Below are 26,422 nucleotides of genomic sequence, written 5' to 3'. Positions count from 1 at the left end.
TAAATTTATAACTAAATTCTTTTACAGGAAATTTTTTTAAAAATTTCTTTTAATTTTTTTTTGGGTTTTTTTTTCTTTGATTTTTAAAAATTGAAGTAACCAAATGTATTTCATTTACATTTTGTATCATTTCAGCCCTAGAACTCTTACATAATCAAAAAGTAATCAAAAAAAAAAATTTCAATTCAATGCAAAATCTAAACACTGAATTAGTTTTGAATTCAAGGAATATTTTAATATTGACAACTTTTTGATTACATAAGATTTATCATGCTTAAATTTTTAATTGGGAAATCAAATAATTATAAATCCAATTGTACTTTAAAATAATTTTTAAAAACAAAAATATTCTATATCTTTATACTGTGTATATGCAGAGAATCAAAATATCTTTAAACAAGCTAATACATTTCTAATTTGCTCTATACAAATTTACTATTTCTAATAATGCACATTTTATTTTGATATAATATAAAAAAATTTAACATAAATGTCAATAATAATGTAGAATAGAAAAATTTTGTAAAATTTTTAGTTTTGTTTCCCATTTTCATCTATATAGGTTCCCATTAATAAAATTCTTGTGCATGACTAGGTCAACCCAAAACCAAATTGAATCGCACTTCAATATATTGTAGAAATACACATGATGTCATACAGATTTGTAATTTTGTATTCCAATTATTGAAATTTTAAAGTAAAAAAATAATTCTTTAAATATATAAGAATATATATATATAAATAATTAAAATTGAATTTATTTACAAAATTGTGATTAATTTCTCTTTAATTCTATATAAAATTTATTTGTATATATATATATATATATATATGTGATGTATATTTTAAATATTTAATTAAAAAAATAATAAATATTTCAAATAAGTACCACGTTTAAATAGGGATGCGTGCAGAAAATTTCTGCAAATTCAACAAAATATTAAAATTTTTTTTTTTTTTTAAATTTAAATTAATATTTTGTTATTGCTCTTTCCTTTTACTTTTCTAAATAAATTAAACTAATTTTAAAATGTTTCTTTGTTTTTTTTTTTACAATTTTCATTTAAGGATTTAGAAATTATTTGCGAGAATATAAAAAAAAAATAATTACCTTTGGATTACTTTTTATATGCCGTTCAATTTAGTATTTCTATTATTGTTTTTTCTATCTCTTAAATTGATTCTCGAAATATAATAATAATATGAGTACAGTTTTAATTAATCTAGTAATATTTTTGTCTTTTTTGTTTTTTGTTTAATTTCATAATAATTTGGTAAATATAGTTAATATACATTAAAGATATATTTTATGTATAAGCTTTATATTAATTAATTGTACACATTTAAAGCCTGTTTACCATTTAGACTATTAAAATTCCTTACGAATTTACTGTCACTTAAATATTTATTATTTAAATTATTATTATTATTTAAATCATCAATTTTTGATGATAATTTTTCAATTTCTACATTACTGCCACCATTTGCTTGAATTTTATTTATTTCATTTTTATCAACAATATATTTTCGTAATGTTTCAGTTGATGGACCATTGGTTGTTTCTTGTTCATTGAGTTTTGTTGATTTTATTGTATTGCTGGTATTTTCAATATTATTATTAATTTCATTACCATATGCATGATGTGTTCCATCACCAGTACGATTAATTCTTGATTTTAACATTTCATTTGTAACTGTCTTACGATCATATACGTAACCACGTTCAGCAAACCAATCAATAACTGATGTTGTTACATTATATGGCATATTTAATTCAGCAGCTCTATAATCCCATGGGAAAGTATGATGATAGTTATGCCATCCTTCACCACCAGCAACCATTGCTACGTATTTTGTTTCGACAGGGAGCATATTTCTATTTAAAAATAATATAAAAAATATGTTAGAAAAACTATATGATAATATGGTAATTTATTAAATTGTATAAAAATTTCACAATTAAATAATTTTTTTAATTTTATTTCCCACCAATTATACATATAGTAAGTATGTATTAGGCAATCAAATTTCGGGGAAAATGGATTTTTTTTCGAATACTGCAAAGTGTTATGTGTGCAATCATAATATTTATGTTCTATATTACATATTATATGTACTTATAATATTATGAATGTTGTATTTGTATTGTTATATACTTATAATATATATGTATGGTTTTAATATTATAAATAAATAACTTGTCCAAATGCATCTCACTTATTTATTAATTATATTTACAATATATGAATGTGAATGTTTTGTACTTACTCAATATTTGAATTTAACATATCAATTGTATCGATTATAACATTATAATAAATAAATCGATTTGGCAAATTTTCGAATGAAGCGAAAAAATATTAATTTAATTTAATCTAGTTTTGCTACATATTCTACAAACATGTGTATATATATATATGTTAAAGTCCTGGTTATAAAACTTTCCGATTTTTCCTGTTTCTGATCAAATTTAAAGAATAAAATGTTGAAAATAATATCATACAAATAATATTATTTTATACTAGAACAATATAGTTTCGACTAGTAAAAAGTATTGTTCGCCCCTCTATTTTCGTAATTTTCTTAACTCAGAATATTTTGCTGTAGATTTTCAATATTTCCAATATTTTATTTGTTGCGTTTAACCATAATTTTCAAGTACACTGTTTTGACTGAATGTTATTTTTTTTATGGATATTATATAATGATATAAAAAGCTGGAAAAAAAATCCATAACATCTCTGTCTTGAAAACCAATTTATCCGTTAATTTTGCTTTCATTAAGCAATATGATTAAATTAAAATATTGCTAAAATATTACTTTTTTGCCTTGTTAATTATCAAATATTAAGATATAGTAAAATATTGTAAAATAAATTTTAAATTCCATATATATCATGATTAATTTTATTTTGAAACCTATATTTAACCCATATAATCATACAAAGTTAATACTTACTTGTCATATGGTTTATTACCCCAAATATGAGCTACACTATTGACAGACCATGTGAAATTTAATTGAATAATAGTACGGGCCAAATATTGTGTTAAAAATGATACAACTGGATGTTCACCCCAACAGAAAATTGGAATTGCAGTTGGGATAAGAAGTACAAAAATGGTGTACAATGTTTTGTAATATCTGTAAATAAAAAATAAAAAAAAAATGTTAAAATCAATTCATTTATTGCTATAAATTTTGCTGACACATAATTTCAAAATTATTTTTCTATACTTCTAACATTATTATAAACTCACGTATGACATAATTAGAGTAAACATACTTTGACTTCACTCTCCTATCATGGTTAAATATCAAAAATTTAATTACAATAATAATTTTCAATATCAAGCATTTTATGTCATTTCAAAAAATTCAAAGCAAACAAAAATTCCGTAAAAAATCTTCTATTTGTCAGTTAAGTTTTTGACCCTAAAAGTCAATAATAATTTACCTATCATATATAATTTTTTTTTTTATTATTTTATAATATATAGACACTAAAAATGTTTATTATAAAACAGTACTATTCATAAATTAAAGGTTAAGGTTAGACTTTTTAACCGTCAATATTAATAAAATAAATAATTTCGAAATATTTTTTTAAAAAAAAAATATTCCAAATAATTTCCGTATTAATTGCATATACATACATACATATAAAAATTTTTTTTTACTTGTATATTTTTGAATATAAAATATAAATATGCATGTGTATGTGCAACAATCGAGATCTATTTGATCATTTATAAATTTTTACATAATAAATTATCAATGGAAAGAAATAATAACCAGTTAAAAAATAATATACGAATAAAAATTATTAGAAATACCAATATCGGAAGATGATTATAAATATTAAAGTTAAAAAAAAAAAATATCTAAAGAAACCTGAAAATAATTTCTATAATTCACCTTGAATTTTCAAAAGCTCTTTTGCATATGTTTAAAATATATTGAGGAAAAAAAAAACAGAAATATTTTTTTCTTCTTCTACAACTTAATCTTATGTTAAACATGTGTGTGATGCCCCATTACCTCTCCTTTATAACAACATTAAAAAGATCTTTTAGTATTATTATTTTTTTTTTTTGCCAAGCATCACATGTAATCATTTCATGGTCAAGATCAAAATACTAATAAAAAAAAAAGTTTTAATTTCTGCTTTTTATTGTTATTGTATTATCATTTTAACTGTTAATAAAACATAACCTCAAATTATTTTAATTTTCTATTTTGTTTCTGTTTTTTTTCCTCTTCTCTTTATTTATTTGACATAGATTCAAATGAATAAAAATTAAGGTACCAAAAATAAATTTTTAGAAAAAAAAAATTATTGATTTAAAAATTCTTCAAAACTTTTTACATATTTTTTACAATTTTTAATGGTAAAACTTAATTTTATAATGTTATATACGAACGCCATTTAAATTTGAAGATTTTTTATGAAAGTAGGACAAGGACCAATTCCTTAATAAAATTCTTATATATATTTTTTATTTACAGTCGACCTTTTTCAATACTAACCACAAATACTTATTTTATTAGAAAAACACTTAAAAATTAAAATGTAGCAATTGAAAAATTTAATTGAAAAAAAAAAATTTATGTTTGTAATTGTACTCATTGTATCAAATTGAACACTTTTATACTGTGTTCAATGCTACACTGTGTTTCTAAGCTATATTAAAGAGTTTTAATAACAAATATATTGTGATAATTAAAATAAAATATTTAGAAATTCAAAAGGATTCTAGAATTATTCTAAAAATATTCTAAACAAACACATACACTTTTTGATCACAAACACATCAATTAAGCGCATGTTTAAAAACAACATCATTTTATATCCGTATAATGCTTTTTTGATTTTTTTATATAAAAATTATGATAATATAGTATATAACAATATTGAAATTCGAGATATTTAAAGACACAAATATATAACAAAAAAATTAATAAAAAGTATGGATAAACATCAAAATTTATAAATGTATAATAGTTATATCTAAATAAATCTTTTATATTGTATATAAATATATTTGAAATTATTAAATGGAAAAAGGAAACACACTATATAAATTTTGAATCGAATAAATTTAAATAAAATTTATATAAAAAATATTAAAGAAAAAAAAATTTAGCCGTTTTACTAATTAATTAATAGTCGAAAATTATGAAATGAACTCGTTTTTTATTCCAGTTAAATAACTTTCATTTTCAGATTATCAATGACGTCAACCATAATTACATAACAGTTGAAGAAGAAAAAAAGAATTTCTTCTGACCAAATCCAAAAATTTATGATATATTTTTTTTTTTTTTTAGAATTAATGTATAAAGCTATTTAATGTTTCATTAATATTTTAATATTAATAATTTATTTTTTTCCTATTTATATAGTTGTTCTTGTTTTTCTATCGTTAAGAAACTTGAGTTCAGAATAAGAAAAAATAAAATGGATCGCAGTAAAAATAAAATAAATTTTTTTTTCATAATGATTATTCATAAAATCAATTCCGTTTATATGTAAATTTTAATTTCTTAAAAAATTTGTTTTTGTTTCCAAACTTTAAATATTGTGTATTTTTACTTTAGTAAAGTAATATACAGTAAACTCCATTTTGATTTGATTTTCTTTAAATGAATTTGAACATTGGTTCAGTTAATATAACAATAATCAGAAAAATCAAAGGAATAAATAAAGTCTAAATTATGATTTTAACTAATGTTCGATTTATTAAGACTATACTGTATTAAAGTGTTATCGGAGTGAAATAAATAGTTATTAAAACTTTTAAAAAGATATGATAATTATGTGCTGCTATTTTTCGATATTAAAGCAAATTTTTTTATTGTAGATTATATTGAAAATTAAAATAATATTATTTTTAAAGTTTTAGAGTTCTAAACAATTTAAATTTAAACAAAAGAAACTTACCTTTTTTGAAACATTATCCAGTAATCAGCTTCTAAATCAGACATATCAATTTTTTTACCATATTCTATAACCTGAGAAAGAAAGTTTTACAATTGAAATAAAAGTTTATTTATAAATATATAGAAAAAAATTTATTACCTTTGGATGTTTTTTGGACATTAACCAACCAATATGTGAAAAGAAGAAACCACGATTTGCATTATGTGGATCAGCATCAGTATCAGAATATTTATGATGTTGTCTATGATCACGTACCCAAACATATAAGCAATTTTGTCCAGCCATTGTATGCAATAGTAATAATAAAAGTCTTAGTCCTGGTGTGGCTTTATATGCTCTATGTGAAAATAATCTATGAGCACCAGCGGTAACACCCATACCACTCCAGAAAAGTAAAAATACAGCTATAATAAAATTAATAATAAAATTAATCAATATATTATTATAATATTTTTATCTATTTATATTAAATTTGTAGCGATATACTTACTAAATAAAAATGTTTGAATTTTTGCATAACCAAATATCAATAATCCAAATCCAACAGCACCAAATACATGTAAAATAAGGAAGCCAATTGCATTAAACCAAACGATTTCACGTTTAAATGAATAATCTGTTCCTATTTGTTCCAATGTTGCTGTGCTAGATACCTGTCTAATAATTTCAGCTTCTATTTCTTTATCAGTTTTAATTTCGCTAATATTATTAGTATTATTGCTATTTGTTATATCTGATTTTTTTAATTCATATTCTGATAAAACTTCTGTCTCATTATTGTTATTATTATTATTATTATTGTGATTATTACTCATTTTACTTTTCTTTGATTTTGTGTCTTCATATGAAGATTCAGTGTGACGATGTACTAAAAGTGTTTCGCTTTCGGCAACCATTTTTATTTTATTTTTGTAATATTTTTTTTTTTTCAAAAATTAAAGATTTTCTTTTATAGAAAATTTATAATCTGAAAAGAAATATTAAAAATTTTTAAGTTTTTATTGTTTATTTATAAAATTTTTTCTACTTTACAACTTAGCTTTTAGAAAAATAATTAAAAGCAAACTTAAAAAATAGTAATTAAAATTTGACTAAAATTATAGTCGCTTCTTACAAGACATTTTTTGGCAACATCCACAAATGCAAATAGGAATAAAGTTGATTTTGAAAATCAACTAAAATTTTTTGAAAATGGGAATAACTTTTTTCATTCGTGTGAAAAAAAGGTGATTGAATTGTCGGATAATGTGAAATATTTAAGAATGTGAGTGAGTGCATGCTAGTTTTACTCAATCTGTTGTATAAGGTGACGCATTTGGCATATTTGTGACGTTTGATTTGACGTACATTTTAAGATTATTTTATTATTAATTGAAAAAGAATGTCTTATATGTATGTATGTTTTTAGAAAAGTGACAAATTTAATTAATTAAAATAAAATGTGAAAATTGTAATTTTGACATTGAAAAAATATGTTAATAAATGGCAACCATATGTGTATCACGCAAATTAAGTTTAGTATAACTTGTAACCTCAGACTTTAATGCAATTAATGTTATTATTATAATAAATTAATTAATAAATTAAATAACTTTGTTTTTGCTTGTCAATAATTGACAAAAATTCAATATTTTGATACTTAATAGTTATTGCGTTTTAAAAGAAAAATTCATAGTTGCGATCAGTATTATTAAATGTTTGACAACTTAATTTTGACAAATGAGATTGAAAGTTTTCCAAATTTAATATAAAAGACCTTCATTCTTAAATGAAAAATTGCTTAAGTCTATAAGAATTCGGTACAATATTTTTTGCTCTTTTATGCTATCACTGTAGATTGTTATGTAAAGACATTCCTTCAAATAAGAGGTTTCATTCTTATTTTGTTAATTGCACTTAGATTACTCATTTAAATAACACAGAATATATTTTAAATATTTGAAATAATTTAAAGTTTAATAAGAACTTATGTATTTAGATAGATTATGTTGAAATAACATCTAAGAAATGTATTTCGTATGTACTTTTTAAGGTTAATTTGAATGATAATATTTGCATACTTAATAACATTTTTGCTAAATTTTCTGTTATATGTAGAAACTTTGTAAATATTGCAAATATTTGTAAATATATAATTTTGCAAATTTTAACTATTGCAATATTCAAATAGAATGCACCATTTAAGAATGCTATATACATATTACATATGTATAAACATAATATTGGCTTGGTACTAACAGATTCAATATACAAGTTTCTTGGCAGTAAACAAAAGCTTTACTTTATATAAGTATGTATGTGGCTACATAAACGTTTTTCTGAAATAATATATCCAAAAAGATTTTAACTGCGTTAAAAATAATAACACATCAATTTTGAAAGAATTGGAGGTAAAATCGTTTACATCGCAATTTTTTGTAATTATTTTTTAAACTGTTTCTTCTGTCTTGCTTTGAAGTACCTCAACATAAAAAGCTAAATATTTTATATATAGAAAAAAGTAAATATATACACATAGTGTGTACATATGTTTAAAAAATGTTTGATCTTCTAATGAGGCGGAAAATATTGTTTGTTTTTCACAAATATTTATTGTAACACTTATAAAGGCTTGGGATAATGAATTTAAAATATGAAAATGTAGCTAAGTTTTTCGTTTTGTTACAAAAAGAAAGGTAAATATTAATCTATTAAAGAACTTTTAAGAAAATATAAAATTTTAGTTTTTGTTGTTAAAAAACATTATGTTGGTTAGTTAAATATTTGGATAAAGCACATATACATGTGCCGAAATAACTATATTCTTCTATGAATATGATTACTTTAACACTATACAGTGAAAATTTACATATTCATTGATCACCAATGGTTGTAATAATTTAAGGTAATAATATTAATTTTGATGAAGAATAGAAAATAACTAAAATTATATTTGTAGGCTTTCAGAACTTTTAAAGAACTCGAAATATATATGATCGTTACAGTATTATTATGACTTGTAGTACATATGTAATGATTTTGACAATGAGTTAAAAATTTTGAAAAATATATTATTAATGGGTTTGTAAATGGACATTTTTAGTCAATACCTTCTTGGATATTTATATATGTATAACTATCACAGAGTTACAGTGCCGTTCATATCTGATCGAATTACGTAGTTTCAATATATATTAAAAAACATGGTTTTAATGGCAGATAAAAGTAAGCAAGAGAGAAGAATAAATTCTTTACTAAATTATATGATAAATTAAATCAGGTTAATAATAATTTTGAAAATCTGCAATTTGTAAAATCCGGATATAAGATTGGCAATATAGGAGTAAAAAAAAATCAATAAATAACCTTGAAAACTTAAATCAATAGAAAATTTACTGTGTTTATGTACATAGGTATACGAGTATATGTATATAATTGAAAGAGCAAATCAAATAATAAACTTGATTAGCTTTTAAAATATAGGAAGAAATTTTCGGCACGTACTACATATTTTCCACTTATATAAATGTAGAAATATGCACATATGATCTATTGTGAATAAAAAATATTGTATATACTATAATCTATGATTTGCAATATTTTTTTTCAATAGCATTGATTGATGATGGTGAATAAAAAAATATTAACATGATATTGACCCTATATTGTACTTAATTCGACAAGCAATTATTATAAAAGCATTATAACTTTCTAGCTTTAACATTGTTTTTTATGTATAAGTAAGTACACTAAAAATTCAATTTAATAAAACAATAATAACAAGAAAAAGCTTTATGAGCTGTGCTGAAAATTTTTTAAGAAGGTTACTTTTTTACTTATTTTTTTATTTATCGAATTTGTAGGTCAATTTCAAATTTTTAGAGTAACAATTAATGTTTTAATATTATATCTCAGCAATTTAATTAGTATTGGAAAGTAATATATCATTATTCTATTGAAATTTAAAATTTTAAGATAAAACTGAAAGTAATGTTTAACAAATTAGTTATTTTTTTTAGGGAATACATTATGAGCAATTTTGAAAAAACCTAGTTTCATTGAACGGTCAATTTATTTTCTAGTATTTTAATTAAAAATCAATTAAATGTAAGTTATAATACCGTATGTATAAACAAGTCAGAAATATTAAATGATTTAATCAGCTAACTTGAACTTGTTTAGAAGAGATTTTAAAAAGTAATGTTAAATTAAAACTCAAAATTAGCCAAGAGAAAATTTTCTGATGTTAATTTTCATATGTAGAAAAATTACTTAAAATATTTTGGTTAATAATTTGTTGGTCAACGATTTGTATATAATCAAAAAATAGTATGTTAAGTTCATGTGGTATGTTAATTCGTAAATTCCGAAACGTTTGCCATATATAGCATGCATTTTAATGCATTTTTCTTTTAAAACTTAAATGGCAATTATAAAAATGTATGATATAATTAACCAAAATTACTAAAATATTAAAATAAACGCATAATGTAAATTACAATGTCTTTTTACTTAAATAATTACAAAGAAATTACAAAATTATGTTAAAGTAACTGTAAATTGTAATTGGACTAAATATGTAACTGTAATAAACATAAAGCTGGTTATGTGCGTTATATGAGCAAATGAATTATGTCAAAATAAAAATTCTGGTTTTACTACTATTATATAAAAAAAAAATTTTATAATTTTTGTACCTATTTAATGTACTTTGTTTCCATTCAAAATTTTTAATATCATATGCAAAAAAAATTCAAAAATTTTACAATTAAAAATATAACATGATCTCAAGGTGTTAACGGCACTATAATTTTTAAATACTTTTTGTTTTACTTATTAAATTTATTCCTATTTAATTACTTAAATAGGAAAAATTTAAAATAAGTAAATACAAGAGTGTGTATGACGATCATCACTTGTTTTAATTTTTAATTGAAGGTAAAACCTCCGATTTCAAATAAAATTTAATTATTTATTTTTTTTGAAAATCTAGTGCAATGATATATACATAAAACCGTAAGGCTAAATTGCAAGAGAATGAATATACTTAGTTATCATTTTATATAGCGAATTCATTTATGTATTAAAAGAAAATTTTCAATAATATTTTTCCCTACAATATTATTATTGTAACTTAAAATAATATTTCTTTTCTATTCTGTATAATATAAAGGTTTACATAACTCTTTATGAATAATAAAAAAATATTATTCTTTGATTTTTTTCTTTTATTTTTGTGAAAAACAATAAAATTTATTTTATTAATTTAGAGAAAAAAAAAATATGATTAAACTCAAATTTCTTCCGCTATACATTCTTCTTGTTCTTTTATTTTATATTACTTTCAAAATGGTCGATAAAAATATCGAAAAATTTTTTTTGGTCTAAAAAATTCGTAAATTGCTGGTTTTTCATCAGTTTAAATAATGTATACATAATATTTGAAATTTTAATGAATTTCCGTTTTAGTATTACATAAACGCTTTTATTATATCTTTTGAACAAGAACTTGAAAATTTAAATATTTCAAAGTTTGTTGAATATAAAGTGTTTAATTAACAAAACTGGTATATGAAAACCAAAGAAATCTTTCTAATTTAATAAACCATAAGAACTCTTCATACTTTTCTAATAATATTAAAAACTTGCTTTTCTTATTAATTATTCAATTTTATAAGAATAAAAAAAAACGAAAAAATAAAAAAATTATATTATATGAATATAGAAATAATTCTTTTGTAAAACGAAAGATTTTGTCAAAAATTTCAATAGATTTGCGTAAAATTCAAACTTTTTTCGATATAAAAATGTTTGAATAACAGGCCAATATAATGATGCGGTTCGTTCAGTTTTTTAATATTTAAGATTATTCTAATTTATGAATGACCGGCTCTGATTTTCTTTTAATAATTTTTGTTTATTTTAATATATATATAAAAATATATAAAATATTTTGCTATTTTGTTTCTATGCGAATTTTAATTCCTCATATATGAGCGAATACTCATTTTCGATTTGAATAAATTCATACTCGTATTATAATTTTATACTTCTTGTTCGCATGTATGTATGGGTGATTTTTTTAATATTTTCATTGTATATTTATGAAATTTAAAAAGTATTTTTTGGTTAAAATTTTTTGAAATTTATAAATTGAAAAAAATTAAATTTATATTTCAAAAAAATTCTTTCGCCATTTCATTATCAAAAATAAGTCCAGTTTTACTAAGGTAATTCTTAGGTTCAGAACTGTTATATCCTTTCCGACTGATTTATGTTTGTTTGATGTGTATAATGTACTTATACTAATTTTTGTTTGAATTACAATATAACGTAACACATACTCACATAAAAATTTATTTGCAAGAGTTTTTTACTTTTCCTTTATATTAAATAAAGTTTTGAATAGTTTTTTTTTATATTAAAATTCTTTAATTTGACTTCAAAAATTAAAGTCAAATCACTAGTCACAATATGCACATTTTATCCATTCAATTAAATAGTAATTATATTTAATGAATTCTTTTATTTTAATTTTATATTTTTTTTAATTAAAAAAATTTCTAAAATTAAAATATTAAAATATTTTTCAATTTATTTTACACAAATAAAATAACCACAAATAAAAATCCTTTTTTCTTTTTTTTTGGTAAAATTATAAATCCTTTAATTTTGTTTAATTTTCTTATCGAAATTTATTTTTCAATTAAAAACGATTTGATCCGTTACAGTCGAATGATAACCGATAACTCAATGATTCTTGTGATTAAAATTCGGTTTTAAATCTTTTACTTAGTCTAGTTCGATCTAATGTCCAGCAAAAAACTAAAAAAAAAAACAAATAACAAAAAAAAAATAAACGCAAACGTCAAACTTTTAATAAAAAAGAGAAGGAAAATAGGTTTCAAATAAGCTCTCTCTAATGTAATAAAAACAAAACAAAAAAAAATAAAATTGCAATTTTGTTTAGTATTCTTTAGTAAGAAAAGCAATAACAATAAAAAAGGGAACAACAATATTCCGCATTTTTTTTAACTCATATTTTTTTTTGGTTTTGCTCACCTTTTTCTTTATTTTTTTTTTCGTATGGTCGACGTTAAAGAGGAAAAAATCGTTTACACATAACTTTTTTATTTTACCATAGTGAGCTATCATCATTTATCACTTTATCTGTTACAATCTATGTACTAATGTATGTTATATATACAATATACAACTATCTATATCTACAGAGTCTGCAAATATATCAAAAAAAATTCATACTCTCTCACCTTATATCTTGAAGAAGAATTAAAACAAAAACAAATCTGCTACTAAGCAATTCAACATTGTGTTTATTGCTTGCGGTGATCTTTTATTAGTAAGTAACATAATAGTGATGCCGTTTTAGCTACTTTGTAGCAATATCTAGAGGAATTTTTAAAACTTCAGCTACAAAAATAAAAAAAGAAGTTCCTACAAAAAATCAAATAACTTTTAACAGATTTTTTATTCAATTAAATGACAATTTCAGATTTTTTATTGTTTTTTTTTACTGCCTTCCCATATGACATGACTTTTGAAGTGACCCTTTACAATTTACATAAAACAACAATATTAAAATGTAATAGTAATAAATAATAGTAGGAGACCGCATTAAATTTTAACTCAGTTATCTTAATAAAAATAATAAGTTTTGTCCCATGAGCATGTTTTTTTTTCACCAAGAATTATTATTTAATTTTTACATTATTATTTAGTTTTTCAAAATTCTTGATGATTGATCCATTTCATATATAATTACATGTCATTGATACTGAATTCTCATATTTTACCAATACAACTTTTTTTTTCATATTATTATATACATAGGTATATATACATGACCATAGGTGCAATGGTTATGGCACTGGTCCTTTAACCGAAGGGTCTCGGGTTCAAACCCCAGTCAGGTCACTATAAAAATTATATTCAATATTATATAATTTTAAACAAATAACAAAATTTGATTAGACATAATCTAACCACTTCTTTTTCTTTGACGGCAACACTAATAGAAATCAGGTACAAAGAAAATTCAAATTAGAAAATGAGAGAGAATTTTTAATTTAATTATAATATAGGTGTATGTAATATGTATATGTAGTATAGTATTTTATTGATTCATAGTTCATACTATGTTGTGCTGTGTTTGTTGTGTGGTTTGTTAGTGTTACCTGACACGTGTGTATGTAAAATCATAATTAATACAATAAAAACAAACACGAAAATATTATTTACAGATATTGTTACATTCGTTGATGTATCAAAATATTAAATATTTATCAAAATTTAATAGTAAAAAATAAAGCTTTGACCTCTATCTAATATGTGTGCATTTTTCATAAATTTGATTAAAATGAATGTACATAATGTATATATGTACATTCATACATAAATGTATAATACACCAAAAAACTTCCAGATGGAAAAGCAATATAATATGTATTATAATTATTATGATGATGTTAGCCATACCGTGAGAGTAAAATAATTTCAAAAAAAAAAAAATAACAAAAAAAAAACAAAAAGTAAAAATAAAATGAAACTAAGAAGTCAGGAATGTATGCAGTTTAATAATAATAGATTTTTTATAATTTTATTGTAACCTTCACGATATAGTTTTGTTAATACTTTTGAAACCTCAACCGAGTTATACATTTTTTTTTTGGAATTTTTAATAACTTTGTAACACATTTAATTCAATCATTCTATTGCACATATAATTCAAACATAATTATATACAAAATTAAATTTCTAGCATATTATACAAAAAAAAAAACTAATAGCAATCAATATTAATAGTATGCTTACCGAATTAATCATCGGAAAAAAAAAATTGCGTATTGAAAGATTGAGTTCATATCGTGATAAATCTACCATTTTTTATGAGACTGCTGCATACAGTATGATTGGTAAACTAATACCTTTTTTTCGAAAAATCAATTAGTTTACTTTCATTTGAACTTGACTTACAATTTTGTTAAGTGCAAAATTTTTATGTCAAAATAGTGGTAACAGAAATATGTTACATACACATATGTATTCATATATATAGGGGAAACTGTTATTAATATACATAATGCATAATAAGATTTAATGGAAATTAAATGAGTAAAAAATTATAATTGTAACTTGTTTTAATTTAATTAAATTATTTTTCGTTATAATAAAGGTAGGACTAATACCAATAGTATACGAATAGTACCCATATACTACATTTAAATTTTATTATTTTAAAGTATAAACATTTTCAAACAGGTTTAAGGAAAATAAAATTCACTTGTTGTTTAACCAGAGTCCTCATTTCAAAGTTAGTTTCAAAACACTAATCAAGATATGACATTATGTTTGTTATAGAAAAAACTTTATTTTTAGCACTTTTCCAAAAAAAATATCTTGGTAAAAAAGTACTTATTACGGTTTCACTCTGTCCGTTCATTCGTTTATGTCATTTATAATAAAAAAATATTATCTTTTAACTATTTATTGTAACGAAACCACAGTCATTTTTAAATTCGGCAAAGGCGGAAAAGAAGCAACATATACTTCTTCTACCGCGGCGCAGCACAATTAAATATTTAAAATTGAAAATGGTCGTTAAAGTTAACCCAAAAACCAAAATATTTTTTTCACTCGAATTTCGTAAAATTTGAATTGTCAATGCCTTTTTTTCTGAAACTGCAAGCTCTTCCAAATTTCTATGAGAAAAAGAAATTTCTATAAGAGAAGGTAATGGTAAATGTTATTTCATCAGAAGGTATAATTATTTAACTCAACTCACAAGCTCAACACTTAATCTGTTAATGCTTCTTTCAAGTTTTTTCTTTTCTCATCCTAAATGTATGCAATAAATTTATATATTTTGGGTATATGAATAAAAGTAGTTTAAACAGTCTGTTTTCAATAAATAGTTTATCGACATATCTTGTTCAAAGGAAAAGTGCTTTTTTACAAACAATTAATTTCATCCAACTATATTTAGAATATACTTAAGTATGCATATACCCTCTCAGTTTACTTTAATTGAATTTTAAGAGTTCTTTAAAAAATACTTACCAATTCTCAAGAACTGAAAAACATACACACATACACACAAACTTTTTAATTAATTTTTTTTTAAATTTTTATCAAATTATGCGTCATTGCATAATCTGAAATAAAAACAATTACATATATGTATGTGTATACATGCTTAATATATTGTGAAGTACAATACTTTTGCAAATATAAGAATATTGTATTGCAAAATATTGTTATTGTATTATTTGCAGATAAAATCGATTTTTACATGTTTGTTGTATTATTCTATAACGAACCAAATTCTATAACGAAAAATTTTCAATATAAAAATAAAAAGAAAAAACGAAAAAGCTTAATACAGGACAAATAACCTTGTAGATTGGGTGACGGTGCACCTCTACCTTCCGTAAGAGGAACGTCCCGCCTAAGTATTAGTAATAACATCTATGCATATTCCCCTGAATATCTTCCATATGTGAAGAGACTTCCTGTTTTAGTTGATTAAAGTTGCACACATAAACAGAAAGTACATCGCTATCTTCTTCTGAGGTACTCTCACCTAGTTCCTGCTCATCCCTGTTTTTTTCGTTAATGCTTGTGGTTATGGTCTCCCAGAACCTTCTAGGTATACCAAAACCATTTCTCTCAATTTCTTTGATGAACTGGAAAAGGGCTCACTTTCAAAAGACCCAAATCGAATAATTTCCAAATCATTCATTTAAATGAATTTTATTGTATTATTTTATTTAAATAAAAAATAATATAATATTGCTTTGATTGTTAACATTTTACTTACTTTGAAAATTTTAGCCGAATAAGATCAAAAGTGTCATGAATTTTATATAATATCAAGATTCTGAAATGTATTAACGGAGGTGTATACATATTATTATCTTTTATATTGACGTAATATATAAACGTAATTGTATAGTTCTAATGACTATTATAACATTTTGGGTGATTGCAGATTAACTGAAATTTATTATCGAACAACATGTACACACAATTAAAATTATCTATTGCATAATATATATTCATGACAACTAGATACTTATTCTCTCGAATTTTGTATTTGATTTTGAAAATATATGCTTGTCACGTATTCTAATTTCTATTTATTTAAAGAGCATTAAGACATAAAAATAATTCGTACAACAACAAAATATGTTTATGTAATTTTAAAAGAAGAAGTGTTTGTATAAAAAAAAATTTTTGTATTCTTCAAATTGTTTTATGTTAGAATAATTTTAAAATACTATAAAAATCTGTAGAATAACATAAAATTCCTAAATGAGCAACTAATGATAATTTACTTTAAATTGAGAATTGTACATATATATGTATGTAAAATGTATGTAATTAACGTGTATAATTTGAAAAAAATTACTTGTCATAATAAAATTGAAAGGTTATAATATATAAACAATTATTTATGACATTTTATGTCACAAATTAGAACTAGGGGTAATGATCCTATTTTAACTTGTGGTTATATTATTTATAACAAAATACAAATTGAATATGAAAACATTAAAAAATAATTTAAAATAAATGCGTTTTTAGAATTTTATTAAAATTTTGCTAATCCCTGTTGTAAACATTTAGCTTCAATTAAATTTGAATTTAATAAGAAAAACTCTATTAGTAACTTTCACTCTAGTTATATTTGCAAAGTTCATTAGAGTTTTCAATTTTATGATGTAACAAAAAGTAAATAATTACTTAAATAGTAAAAGATTTTTGTTTACTATAATATTAGCTTCTAGCTAGAAGCTAGTCTATATCCTTTTGTTTTACATTTTCAAATGAGAGTTTTGACAGGGAGGGGAGGGGATTCATTTCTTTAACTTCAAAGGAAATTTTGTATAAAATTATTGTTTTTTTTTTTTGTTTACCCGTTTATTTTTAAGTATAGGCCTTTATAATGCCATATAATTTTCGAGTATATAAAAATATCTCAAATACAATATTATGATTTTTATATAATTTGTATAATTGTAATTATGTGTGTGTGAAAAGTTTTCAATAATTAAATGTAATCTAATATGAAATATCTTCTTCAATATTTTTAAAACTCTCGTAGAAATCCTTTGAATCATAAAAACAAGAACTAGTTGAAGCCTAACTGTAACATATATGAATAATGACTAAAACCAGTTACAAATATTGTAACTAGTTTTAGTCATTAGCGTAATTTTTAGTTCAGAAAATGAAATTGGAATATTCTGAACTCTAGAAATTCCATTAGGTACTGTTTAACAAATATTACTATGTAAATAACACAAGACATGCAAAATGTAGTATTGGAATGAAAATATTTTTAAGCTACATAATTTAAAAGGCTATTAAACCAAAAATGTTTAACTTTCATATTATTAAATTTGCTGTAGTTACAATTATTTTCGTTCTTGAATTTAATATCCTTATCCAAGAAATTGTCAATTTTATATAACTTTCGCTTTTTCAATTCTCAATCATGTATTTTATATTTGTTTTTAACATTCTGGCACAGAATTTCGTATTGGTAACATAACCAATACGCAAATTACATCAATACTGAATTTTACCAAATTACACTAATTCTGAAATTTACAAAATGCGCACGTACTTTTAGTAGACAATTATTAGATCTAACCTTTTTGGTTTATTTGTCGTTAAATAATTTTAACTCTTTAACTTCAAAATCGTAAAACATTTAACTATCTACCGAAAAAAACATTTTTCTTAGAAAAGGAAATTGAGTACAAAAATATTTTAACCCCAAACAAAAGTAAATATGTATTACGCAAATTAAAGTCATAAGATCTAAGAATGGGTTAAACTTTTGACCATTTTTAATTTTTACTGATACAATAAAAAAAATTTATTTATTTAATAACTTTTAATATACATATGTAATAAATTTCATGGAATTAGACGTTCTTAAGCTTAAAAATAAAATAAAATTTTTTGAATTTTAAAAAATTAAAAATTAGATAATTCTTTAAGCTTCAATAGGACATTCCAGAAGTTAGAAATCCGATGCGTTGTTGAAATTTTAGGTTTGCATGTTTAAAACACGTAGACCAAGAAATTGTTTTTAAAAATCGCATGCTGCATACCGAGTGTATGTTATAGCGTTTTGTTAATTTTAATTTTAGCATACATAAACTGACAACGAACAAAACACAATTGTTTTAAAAGTCTTTTGTATAGTTGAATCATTTAAGTGTCTTTATTAATTTATTTTCATTGATTGAACGATAATTAATAAATATCTCACTTCTTATGAATTCATAAATATTTGAGTTAATCAATAAATATATAAAAAATCTCTGAAGAATGGATTGTTATCAAATTTTAAAATTTTATATGCCTACATAATATATAATTATTAAATTATAAACAAAAGAAATTAATTAATATTTTTTTATCGTACATAATTTGATAGTGTAACTAACCGGCATTCAAAACATGTAAATAAAGTAGCATAATATTTCGCTAGTGTTAAAAAATAATTTCCTGGATTCCTTAAATTTTATTTTATTGTATATATATTAGATGTACTCGTATGTATATACATTCCACGCAATATGTCAATAAAGAACAATCAAAGCTTTTCTATAACACAAAAACCGAATAAATGATTCCTCATTCTAATTTTGGAATGCACAAATTTTTTTTATTAAAACGCAATTAATATGCTAATATTGTTTAATAAAAGTCTGACTAAATTCGTCAGTATGTATGTATTTTCAACAATGTTTATTAATTTTTCAACTCGTGTTCTTATAAATTTTTAATAAATTAATAAACAAAATTAAATACGAAATATGTTTATTGTAATCTAAGTAAAAAAATATTTTTAAATATTTATTCTATGAAAGGGTTTGTTTTGACGACAAAATAATTTTCAAATAAATAGTTAAGTTACTAAACCAAATAAGATTACAACCATATAATACTAACACATATTTAAATTTTTTGTGCTAAGGAACGTTTAGGATCCACTAATCGATATTATTCGCATTACAGTTATTGTTATATACGAAAAAAATCTACTTTTTCCTACATTTCAGCATTTGTAGTATTAAATTTAAATATTACAATTTTAAAATTAAATTTATCTCAAAAATCCTACTCAAAAAAATAAAAAGGAATAATTGAAAGAGTAATATTACACCTCTTCTAAGTACACTCTTCTACACGATATCGTAAAAATTGTGCATTCAATTTAAAATTTTCCATCAGAGCGAAATTGTAATATTAATAATATTACATTTAAATTAATAAATTATGAATAATTTAAGAACATACGTAAATGAAAAATATGATTGGACTTTTATGAAAGAAAAATATATTTATTTATTTTGCTCAATGAATTTTAAGTAACAATTTCATATTTAGAATCAGAAGTTTCATTATCACGTGCAATATTTTTATTGTTAATTCAAAATCAATTTCCATAACACAATGCGCTGGGTAAATGTAAAATGCATTTTGTTTTGTTTTTTGTTTTGTTTATTGTTGTTAATTTAATATTATTCATAAAAGACCTTTAAAGGGTTAATAATAGCGAAAATTAGCATTAAAAATGAAATCATTCATCATTTTACTTAAAATTTGAATGTAATTTGATTTTTTATTTTAAAATAAAGAGTGCATAGATAATTTGAAAATACTTGTTATTTGTGTAAGTGTACTCTCTATTACACAGTATACTTATTTTATAGTAATGAAATTAATAATTTTTTGCTATAATAACGTGCAAATTGACATGTTCACAAATAAGTTGAAGCAGAATGAGAACTGGTTTAACTCGTGCAAAAAATATAACGAAAATAAAGTGAAAATATTCAAATTTTTCTTTGACGCGTGTGATTCGAGAACAATTTCAAATATGCGTATATATTATAACTTTAGGACAAAAGTCATTATGACGTATGTATAACACTTTTTGGTTAATAAAATTTTATTTAAATAATATGTGATTTGATTTCATAACAATAAAATTTAATGAAGCCGCACATTTAGAATTACGTTAGAATTTAGTGTTCACAATGAATACGATTCCTATTCGATGCAATTGAATAATGATCGAAATAAGTTGTTTTAAATATGACGCAATGTTATGCTATTACATGAAATAGGTGAAATATCTTTTAAAAATTTTATTCTCCTTATACCATTGAATTACATTTTATAGTAATTATTTATCACAAATTATACCCATCTCTTCTATAATCACAAAACATATTCTTTGAATTGGATACGTACATACATGGTTATGTAAAACCCATTATACAAAGATGATTTAAGATGACCTTAACCGAATAATTCAAATAACCTTCAAGTTTTTATAGTATATGTCTGTTTTGAAGATGAAGAAGAAAACATGAATATAAATTATGTTACTATACGTACATACATATATAATTTTTATTTGAAATATAATAAAGAGAAGGGTACATCTTCCAAATTTAATTACGATATCTAATCAAATTAATTGTTTTAACTAATTTGCCATTAATAAAAGTGGTCTTATCAATGCATTTTGTTCAACAATGAAGATCTAGTAAATCTTTGTGATTTCAAGTATATAATTTGAAGTAAATCTTAGTGATCTAAAGATCTTAGTAAATGAAAAGAAATATACATATATATTTTAGGATACGAAAATTATATATTTGGAAGCGGACATTCTACTTTAATTTATTATTTTCTACCTTAAATGGTTAATTTTTTTTAGTTATGTAAATAAAACGTATATAATATAGAATTGTGTTTATACTACGGGTCGTATATTAAAATTTCTGCAGAAAATAACCTAAAATTATTTGAAAGCGGCAAGATATTTAAAACTCATAATACATATTCCTTTTAAAGATTCAAGATTTTTAATAGGTACATTAAGTTTTTAATTCAATGTGAATTAAGTAAGCTCATTTATTGTCCTAAAAAATAAGTTATAAATTTCTCTAATTTGAAATCTGAGGAATACGAATTGCATATAATCTGATTCCAATTCAATAGAAGAGAAACAGTAGAAATTTTCAGAATTTAATTGATTAGTACTCGTAACAATAATTTCGGAGACAATATGCTTCAGTATACTTTATAATACTTCAGTATTTTTTATATACAATAACAATTTCAAAAAGCATTTCAGACACTTGATAATTTCTAATAAATTTCAAACAAATTTTAGGTCGTATACAACTGAATGTTTCTAAATGTATACATTATATGCTTAGACAATAATCTAATTTTAAATAATTTTTTACTATGTAAGATGAAAATTCAATTAAGTTATTATTAAAATAAAAATATTTTACTAGAATTATGAAATATTGTAAAATATTATGAAATGTCTATGAGTCACAATGTTCGTTTAACCAGTTAAACATGCAACATTGTTTTATAAACCATAAATAGGAAATATACGCGAATATTCTTTCATTTTGAAATTTTCATAAACATTTTAATAAAGTTTTTTACAGTTAACAATATTAAAAAAATATTAGATATGTATGTATATAAGATTTGTTTTCTGCGTATTTCAAAGTTATATATTAAATAGTATATGAATTCGAAAGTGACTCGTAAATAACCTTAGTAGGTGAATATATACAATTTAAATACAAATGTAAAAGAAATTACAATATGTATATATATTTTTATTTGTTTACTCCAAAGTTAAAGTCAAAGAAAACTTAGCTCAGGAAGCTCAATGATTTTAATTATTTTCTAATACATAGAAAGAAAACTATATAACATGAGACTAAGTTCATGATTTTATAAAAACTTGAGGATTAATGCAATTGAGAAATATTTTTGTAATAATATTGGCTTTTTTATTTTTTGAAATATTGTAATAATACCTAGAATAATAATTTTAAATTCAGTTTTTGTAATGAACTTTTATTTTCTCTTATTTTATATATTTTAATTTTAATAAGGAAGTTATAATTTAAATTAATCATAATTAAGTTATTTTTTGTAAAGATTAATAAAATCAATTTATAATTTTGGCAAGAACTGTTATTATCATAGTTATCATAATGAATATGCATTTTTTTTTTTTTGGAATTTAACCTTAATTTAATTATGTATGTATTTTGTGCATATTTTTTATATTTTCATTTACTGTTTTTTTAAATATGAATTGAAAAAGAGTAAAACAGCTGTTAAAAATTGTATAGGTGGTATATGTATTCATTATATCGTATTTTATATTAATGGAATGTTAATTTTTGCTAATAAAATTTTCTTAAATTTTCTCACAATCAATAACAAAAACGCTATGGCAAAATTCAATGAAATCAAAAAAATTTAAAACCTTTACAAAATATTCATAATTAGCTCAGAGAAATGGCAATAAGCCTAATACAATTAAGTAAGTACCTACTCAATAACACGCAAAACTTTCTTATGTACATACGTAAACAATTTGCGATGCGCAACAATACGTAAAATTTCTTTACAAAATTTTTTTCAAATCCAACTCTACAATAGAGTTAAAATTGATCGAATATGTTAGGTTCCTTTACAAAACAAAAATTAAACAAGTAAAAACGTTTCAGTCGGTATGAACCCATTGAATTATACCCTGCACCTTTCATTGTTGTATAGCAATTACTCAAACCTGTGAAACCATTCTATAGAAACTTCACGGATCTATAACTGAACACACAAGTTTCGTGAATCTGACTTTATTATTTTTCCAAATATTTAAAATTAGTTTTTGGAGTTGTATGGCAGGTACCCGAACCTGCCAAGCAACTCCACTAAAACTTCGCTAATATATCTGATCTATAATTGGACACACAACTGCCAAGTTTCATGAATCTAACTTTATTACTTTTCCAAATATTTAAAATAAGCTTTTGGACTTGTATGGGAGCCACTCGAATCTGTCAAGCAATTCCACCAAAACTACAGAAATATCTTTGACCTATAATTGGACACACAACTGCCAAGTTTCATGAATCTGACTTTATTATTTTTCCAAATATTTAAAATAAGCTTTTGGACTTGTATGGGAGCTGCTCGAACCTGTCAAGCAATTCCACCAAAACTTCAGAAATATCTTTGACCTATAATTGGACACACAACTGCCAAGTTTCATGAATCTGTCTTTATTATTTTTCCAAATATTTAAAATTAGCTTTTGGAGTTGTATGGCAGGTACCCGAACCTGCCAAGCAATTCCACTAAAACTTCAGAAATATATCTGATCTATAATTGGACACACAACTGCCAAGTTTCATGAGTTTGACTTTATTATTTTTCCAAATATTTAAAATTAGCTTTTGGAGTTGTATGGCAGGTACCCGAACCTGCCAAGCAATTCCACTAAAACTTCGCTAATATATCTGATCTATAATTGGACACACAACTGCCAAGTTTCATGAATCTAACTTTATTACTTTTCCAAATATTTAAAATAAGCTTTTGGACTTGTATGGGAGCCACTCGAACCTGTCAAGCAATTCCACCAAAACTACAGAAATATCTTTGACCTATAATTGGACACACAACTGCCAAGTTTCATGAATCTGACTTTATTATTTTTCCAAATATTTAAAATAAGCTTTTGGACTTGTATGGAAGCTGCTCGAACCTGTCAAGCAATTCCACCAAAACTTCAGAAATATCTTTGACCTATAATTGGACACACGACTGCCAAGTTTTATGAATCTGACTTTATTATTTTGCCGAATATAAAAAATTTACTTTTGGAGTTGTATGGCAGCCACCCGAACCGGTGCAGCTATCTCATTAAAATTTTTAGAGCATAAGTAGAATATAATTGGACACATGTATACAAAATTTTATATTTGTACCTTTATTAGTTTTTGAAATAATTAAAATAAACTCTTTGAGTTGTATGGCAGCTACCCGAACCCGTTGTCCGAATTGGTCCAATAACAATAGGGTTCGTCCTTGGCCCAAAAGAAACAACTTGTGAAAGTTTGGTGTCGATTGCATTATTCGTTTTTGAGTTATCGTGCGATCGGACGGACGGACGGACGGACGGACGGACGGACGGACGGACATGTCTAAATCAACGCAGAATTTTACGCTGAGCAAGAATATATATATATGTCCATACCGCAGATGACTCCTTCAAGTAGTTACAAACTCCATACCAAAGTTAATATACCCTTCACGAAGTGCAGGGTATAAAAATAGAAAAATAGTTGAGTTACTTCTAACTACTTTGATACGTTTAAAGTATACATTATTTATACTGTTTACATATACGACAAAATCTAAAATTTAATCTAAGTCTGATGAAAGTTATATGTGCAAATACCGTTTGACATCTTCATCAATCTTTGTTTGAAGGCAATAAAAAGAAATTATTTTACTGTTAGATTTTTTAAAAGAATAATGCCAATTATTATTTTTTTGAAGCTTTGAACAGTAATCAGAACCTGATATTTATTTCAGTTATAATTTTAATAGAAAAATTATTTAATTTTGATGTGAGATTAAATCTAAGCTCTATTAAATAACTTCAGCCTCATATGTAAACGGTGATAAGACTTTATCGCAGATCTGCTCTTAGCTTTTGTAGTATATGTTACCGGCACCATAAAAAGTTTCAAAGTATGTAGTTTGAAATTAAAAATTTACAGTTTGGTAATTGAAAATTGGATTGAAAACTGTATAAAATTTTAGATTGGTTCTTGTAAGAAAAATCTTATTATTTATACTATTGCGTGTACACTTACAACAAAACATATAAATGATTACAAACCCACAATTTTTCTCAAATAATTTAAAATTAATTTCCTTATTAAAAAAAAAAGTCTTTTACATCATCAGAGGAAATTTATTGGAAACAACTAGAAGGAAAATAAATTCAAGACAGAAAGGTGCAAGTGTTTTTGTATTTACAGAATTTCAAAAATATTTGAGACTCTCGTTACATTGCGTTATCAAAAACTGAAATTTGGTACTTTGAATGATAGTAACTTTCAAAAGCGTATGGTAGGATTCATAAAAATATTGTGATCTTTGTATTAAAGATAAGGTGTATTTTTTTAATTCGATTGGAAATGTGCCTGAAAAGTACAGTATGTAATGAGCATAACTTTATATGTACCGTATATAATTGTATAGATGTATGTATTTACATATAAATTTAAAATATAAAATTAAAAATACATTACAAATAAGAAATTTCTAGTTTTAACTTGTCTTTTTCTGTAGCTGAACTACATTAAATGTTGTTTTTCGTTCAAAGTCAATGTTAAAAATTTTTTAAATATTTTAAATATTACAGAAATTTTTTTTAGTTTTCAAATTTATATGAAAATGTTTATTTTTTATTCATACAGCAAAAATTCGTACTTAATCAAAAGAAAATTAAAAATTTGAATTTGAATACTTTTGGTTTACCATTTCTTTGTATGCATATTTACATATATTTTTATTATTTAATTTCGAAATTATTATTTTAATTTTAT

General features: G+C 22.9%; 1 protein-coding gene across 1 annotated transcript; it reads right to left on the bottom strand.

Annotated features, from left to right (window-relative positions):
* Positions 1-215: 215 nt before the first annotated feature.
* On the bottom strand, positions 216-12,454 carry LOC129605801 (acyl-CoA Delta-9 desaturase-like). Its single transcript, XM_055515752.1, has 7 exons — positions 12,273-12,454; positions 6,436-6,912; positions 6,084-6,349; positions 5,946-6,016; positions 2,960-3,145; positions 1,112-1,876; positions 216-622 (listed from the first exon to the last, which is right to left on the bottom strand). Exons 2-6 carry the CDS (start codon positions 6,839-6,841, stop codon positions 1,330-1,332), a joined length of 1,476 nt encoding a protein of 491 aa, XP_055371727.1. The 5' UTR covers positions 6,842-6,912; positions 12,273-12,454; the 3' UTR covers positions 216-622; positions 1,112-1,329.
* Positions 12,455-26,422: the final 13,968 nt, after the last annotated feature.

Source organism: Condylostylus longicornis, unplaced genomic scaffold (genome assembly GCF_029603195.1).
Source record: "Condylostylus longicornis isolate FDR11 unplaced genomic scaffold, ASM2960319v2 ptg000014l, whole genome shotgun sequence".
Classification (NCBI taxonomy): Eukaryota; Metazoa; Arthropoda; class Insecta; order Diptera; family Dolichopodidae; genus Condylostylus; species Condylostylus longicornis.
This window is presented reverse-complemented; position numbering and strand designations above follow the sequence as displayed.

Bases quoted from the DNA above. Each gene is read 5' to 3' on its own strand.
- LOC129605801 (XM_055515752.1), bottom strand. From the start codon at position 6,841: ATGGTTGCCGAAAGCGAAACACTTTTAGTACATCGTCACACTGAATCT. The intron at 6,017-6,083 runs GTAATAAATTTT...TTTCTTTCTCAG, and splicing joins TGTCCAAAAAACATCCAAAG to GTTATAGAATATGGTAAAAA. The intron at 1,877-2,959 runs GTAAGTATTAAC...ATTTTTAAATAG, and splicing joins GGTAATAAACCATATGACAA to AAATATGCTCCCTGTCGAAA.